Source organism: Mesoplodon bidens (genome assembly GCF_964165515.1).
Source record: "Mesoplodon bidens genome assembly, contig: HAP1_SCAFFOLD_1585, whole genome shotgun sequence".
Lineage (NCBI taxonomy): Eukaryota > Metazoa > Chordata > Mammalia > Artiodactyla > Ziphiidae > Mesoplodon > Mesoplodon bidens.
The window spans coordinates 10,522-16,002 of NW_027671831.1; the positions used below are offsets into that span (position 1 = coordinate 10,522).

General features: G+C 40.0%; 1 protein-coding gene across 1 annotated transcript; it reads right to left on the reverse strand.

Moving 5' to 3' along the window:
• Positions 1-1,690: 1,690 nt before the first annotated feature.
• On the reverse strand, positions 1,691-4,873 carry LOC308610966 (E3 ubiquitin-protein ligase RLIM-like; the record flags this gene model as incomplete). The annotated part of the gene is made up of 2 exons (XM_081259932.1): positions 1,691-3,297; positions 4,630-4,873. 2 exons carry the CDS (start codon positions 4,871-4,873, stop codon positions 1,691-1,693), a joined length of 1,851 nt encoding a protein of 616 aa, XP_081116058.1.
• Positions 4,874-5,481: the final 608 nt, after the last annotated feature.

Below are 5,481 nucleotides of genomic sequence, written 5' to 3' on the forward strand. Positions count from 1 at the left end.
AGGTTATAATACAATGTACTCTCACCTATACCAGGATTGAAAAATTTAAGCAAAATTTTCTGGACTGGCCAATACAAACCCCCAAAAACAGCCTTCAGGCTGAATTAGGAGAAAAATCCTTCACTATGTTTAGGTTGGAAGGAAGCATGACCTAAATTTTGATTTCAAATACTCGGGGTTTTGGGTGATGGGTTTTACTGGGGACAATTAGAATTGAACTATGTAGACATGTTTCTTGAAGCCAAGTTTTACCTTTAAGGCTTTCATATTGCAGCTTGTGAGGCTCCAAGCAGCAATTGGCTACTTTGGGTCATTCACACAAGGATTCAGAGTCATATATAAACCATAAAACCCTTTATAAGAAATCAGAATCTGTTTTAAAAACTAATTATATGAACTAAACATATATAGAAAGAAATTGAAGCTTGAATATATTGAAGCAGCAAAAATTAAAGACATACCTATAACTGCCCTTTATCCTTAGTTGTTTACAATCACAGCAAATCAAAGTGTGACATGTTTAAGAGAAAGGTAATTAAGTTCTAAGGCTTTGTCATCTTATCACTTTTAAAAATACAAGATCTGAGTAAATGAAAGGAAAATAGAGAGGGTTGTTAAAGAGCTGAGTCATAGAGTGGAATAGAGAACAAGTGGAAGCGGAAGAGGCAAGAAAGCGTACACAGGCTGGGTTTGAAGAGAGTTGGGAATGCTGGTTGTGGTAGATGGTCTCTGATTTGCTTACCGGATCTACTCGCCATCCTTCTTAACCCTGCTTCGTGATTCCAGGAGGCTGATCTTTATCAGCTTCATGGACCAGTCTCTCTGTGTCTTCAGGTTGGGTTGGGTTAATATGACCTACTGATAAGTGATTAGAAGTCAGGAGGAAAGAAGGCAAGGGTATTTATTTCCATGATCTGCCCCCTTCCAAACTTTAGGTTGGCAGTGGATGCCATTTTCTAAGGTTACATCTCTTGTTGGGTGGGCTTCTCCTATAACTCGAAGACATTCTGGGTTGCAGGAACTGCTATCTCTCTATGCCCCTTCAAACCTAGTGGTTATAATACTGGTTTCTCACAGCTGCTAGCCTCAGGGCACTTCATCATCTCTTGGTTTCCCTTCATTCCTTACACACTTTAGTCTCTTCATTAAATGCTATTCCATCACTCTTTTAAAGTGTGCCATCAGTTTTTAGCTAGAACTGACTGATACATTGGTAGTGGGGAATAGGCGAAACGTTAAGGTAGTGTTAGGGAGGTGGGATAAACTGCTGTGGAGAGAGATAGGAAGAGAAGGGTTTCAAAGCTTTTTATGGCATTCTAGGAATGTAACATGACTTCTTTATGTGAATGACTCTAATTAGTCTTAAATGGCTTCTTAATTATTGATATTTGGTTGGGTTTCTGTTTCTCTGCATGCACAACCAGGATTGAACAGGGCTAAGAGATGTCTGGGATTTACATGACGAGATAATACTACTAGGATCTATCTAGATTCATTATATCATATTAAGACATTTCTCCCATGGAATCAGGAACATCCCAACCCAGTGCACATGCTAAGTTTTTATTGAAATTCAGTGAACTGCTATGGTGTGAAATTAATTTTTATTGTCAGTCCCCTGCGTCGGCAGGCCGACTCTCAAGCCCTGCGCCACCAGGGAAGCCCTATAACACTTTATATAGCTGAGAACTCATCGATCAGGATTTTCACTCTCATTGGAATCCACTACTTGCCTACGACAAATCGGACACGTAGAGTTCTCAGACAGCCAGCGATCAATGCAGTGAATGTGATATTCATGGGAGCAAGGTAGTATGCGAAGCTTGCTGTTTTCTGTGTACTCTGTAAGGCAAATGCTACAGGCTTTTAGTGCATCATTTTCACCAAAAGATCTTACAGCCAAGCTGTCAATCTGTGCTTTGGTGAGTCCTGTAGTTTGCAGATCATGGGAGGACCCAGAGTCACTTTCATCATATATTATTAGGCTAATTTGTCTACCCACTTGCCTGGTCTCTGATGATAAGTCTGCTGCTAAGTTTGTTTCTTCACTGCCTTCAAACATCAGTGATCTAATTCCTGAATTTTCATCACTTGAGCTGGAACCAGAAATAGGACTAGAACTGGAACTAGACGTACAATTGGGGCTTGAATGACAACTCAGTGTGGAACTTGAATGGGTATCATAGCTAGCATTTGAATCAGAACCAAATGTACCACTACTACTACCATTAGGTGACTCTAGCCATTCCATGTTTGGACTTGGAGGTGAGACACTATGCTCTAAATTACTGTCACTGTCCATAAGGTTATTTGAGTTACTAAATTCTGTCACTGTCTGCCTTAACGTGCTCTGAATTGGAACAGATGTTGTATCATTTAAGCTAGTATTGAACATTCTGCAAACGGGATTTCTAATGGTATTGACATAAGCTCTCACACCTGCCCGCTCAGAATGTGAATACATATGCCTCAGTCCTCGTTCACTTTCAGAAGTGACAGTGTTGTTTGGTGTCTCAGATGTTAACTGAGTTCTACTAGCTCTGCTGTCTCTCTGAGAATATGCTCCAGAATGAACTAGTCCTACTTCAAGATTGAAGGGTATGGTTGGATATATTTCCCTCATTCCCCAAGATTCACCACTGCTGGTTGTATCTGGAGAATTTTCTCCATGAACGGCATTCCTTGTTCTAGAAGTTTCAATAAGACCGCTCTTTTGCAACTCAAATCCAGTCATTTGCTGTGTCAATATTTCTCGGTGCTCAGTTCTAGAAAATCTCGCATTCTCACTTAGCAGAGGCTGCTCAAAATTCTGAGAGGGTATACTATGACTCAGTCTTCTTACAATTTCCCTAAGTGAACGTGGAGGCGACCAACTTTCAATTCTTGCTCTGGTTCTCTGATACTCTGGGCTCCTACTTCTTGCTCTTCTCTGACTTGTGGTAGGTGGGAATTCCATTAATGTTTCAGTTGTATCTTGTTCAGACATAGATGGTCTTGTAAATATTGATTCAGATTGTGGACTTTCCACTTGCCTTTGGCTGTCTTCCATATTTTCTCTTCTGGGAAGTCTTGCAGACGCTACATATTCATTCTCTGGATTTGGACTCCCATGATCAAGGTTAGCATTTATTTCTAAACTGAATATGAACTGATCACTTTTAGGATTAATTTGGCTCTCTTCTCTCCAAGATTGGTTTTCTCTTTGTCCACTTGTCATATTTTCAGTTTGTCCAGAACAGTTAAGCCAGTCTATTAGAGAGTCACCACTAGACACGTCATCTGAAGAGTCTCCTCTGTCTGTTAACAAAAAAAAATGGGGAGGGTGCATAAAAGAACTACCAAAATTAGAACCATCATAAAATAGCACTCTGAAACTTTGTTTCAAAAACAAACAAAAAATGAGAACTTAAATACTCAGGTGTTTTCAACTGATTTCACATTTATAGAGTTAATATTTTATAAACTGCACTGTGTAGATTTATAAGTAAAGGTAGAAAAGTTTCGATTCCATCCAAAAAGAGTGAGCTAATCCTAGATAAACTTAGAGAATTTTTTAAAAAGGGAATCCGGAGGAAGCCTATGTTTCAGTATTTCATCATATACACAGCCCTGTGTACCACTGTCAGAGGAATGTCAAGAGACTTTTTTTTCAGTCCACTGTCAAAACACTAATGCAATTAAACAAGGTAAACACCAGTTAAGGTACAATGCTAGTAGTTTAGTTCAATTTACATTATTGTCTAATTTTCATTAGTCTCCAACATGACTACTTCTAGGCTTTTCACTTATGTGCTTTTGATAATAGATAAGCTGTTTTAAAATATAAGGTTATTGCCCAAACATAAACAAGTTTTATAGGTTTAAAAGTGTTTGCATTTTGAATACTTCTTAATGTTACCAAGATTTTTAATTGACATTAAATTGAAGGTCAGATCAAATGAATAGACTGAACCTAGCATGGTACCTATAAGACCATGTTCAAGAGCCAAAGTATTATAGTATCCTCTTCATTAGACAGCAAAATCCTCTGCTTCACACTGGAAGGGAAGGCACCAGACCTGAGGTCCGAGCAGGGTTTCTCAGCCTTAGCACTATTGACATTTTGGTGCTGGACAATTCTTTGTTTTGGGGAGCTATCCTGTGCATTGTGGGATATTTGGCAGCATCCCTGGCCTCTGCCCACTAGATGCTAGTAACACCCATGCCTCCCCTGTGACAACCAAAAATATCTCTAGCCATTGTCAAATGTCCCCAGGTGTTGAAGAGAGCACAATTGTCCCCAGTGGAGACTATTTCTGTTTGCTTTTTTTACATGTCTATGTAGAAAAAATAATTCAGGAAGTAGGAGGGACTTTCAGTTGAGGTAGAAAACCAAGAAAAATACAAATAGGCTACTTTGCACTGTTTCCCAATTAAAACAACCCAAATGTGAATCAGGAAAACAAACAAACAGACCTTGACATGCTCACCAAAAATCAAGTAAATGCCAGTTCTTTTTATGAGAAGTTACTTACCAAATGAATGTAAGTCACTTCTGTATAATTTACTATTTCCTATTATGAAGTTACTATTTCCTATTATGAAGTTCCTTATTCATCCCATGCTATTCCCTCCAAAAGCAGAATATACCTGTATTTTCATCTGAGTCTTGTGGTGCGTTTTCTTTAATTAGCTGAAGTCTTCTCAGCAACTCTTCTTCCGTACTTTCACCTGGAATGCCTAGAAGATTGTTGTCTCTCATAAGTTCGTAATCTTCTTCACTCAGATTATTTACGAACCTGGAGAAATCTTCTTCCCGAACCAATCGGTCCGTTTGACTAATGTGTTGGGCCGAAACTCCATCTCCTTCATCGTTGGAATCCGAGTTTTCCATCTTAATAAACAAGTGGAAAATTATCTGAAATTCACGACGTGCTGTTGAAATTCACCAATGGTCGTTTCGTTTTCTTCGCTTTCTACTTCCTGCCAGAGTGTCCGGTTCCGACTCAGTCGGATGACCCTCCGCACAGATTCCTCCCTTCTCCCTTCCCGACTCAGTTCTGTGGCCCCTGGTGACGCAACAGTTGGGAGCCGCCTCGAGCCCAGAACTTGCTAGACGTTGCCTAGGCACCCATTATCTTCCCCGCTGTTACCGAGTAGGGACTGGATTCAGGTTAGGTTTCATTTCATTCAAAACCAGCCAATGTTACTGAGGCTTTATAGTGTACCAAGCACCGTGCTTCACCTCGTTTCACCCACATGAGCCTATTCTCAGGTTTTCAGGCTCTGATATGCTCTATTTATTCGTTACATTCCATAGGACTGCCTTCTTCAAAATGCCATGCCAAAGTCAGCCTAGTTCAATGCAGCAATTCTCATTTTCAGGTGCCCAGGGACCTCCGCCTTTTCTCCTCATGAATTTCTCAAATCCTAGACTCTCACTAAGAAAGCCCACAGTTTTGGATAATTTACCAGGGCCCTGGCTGAGTCTCTTTAGTGTGT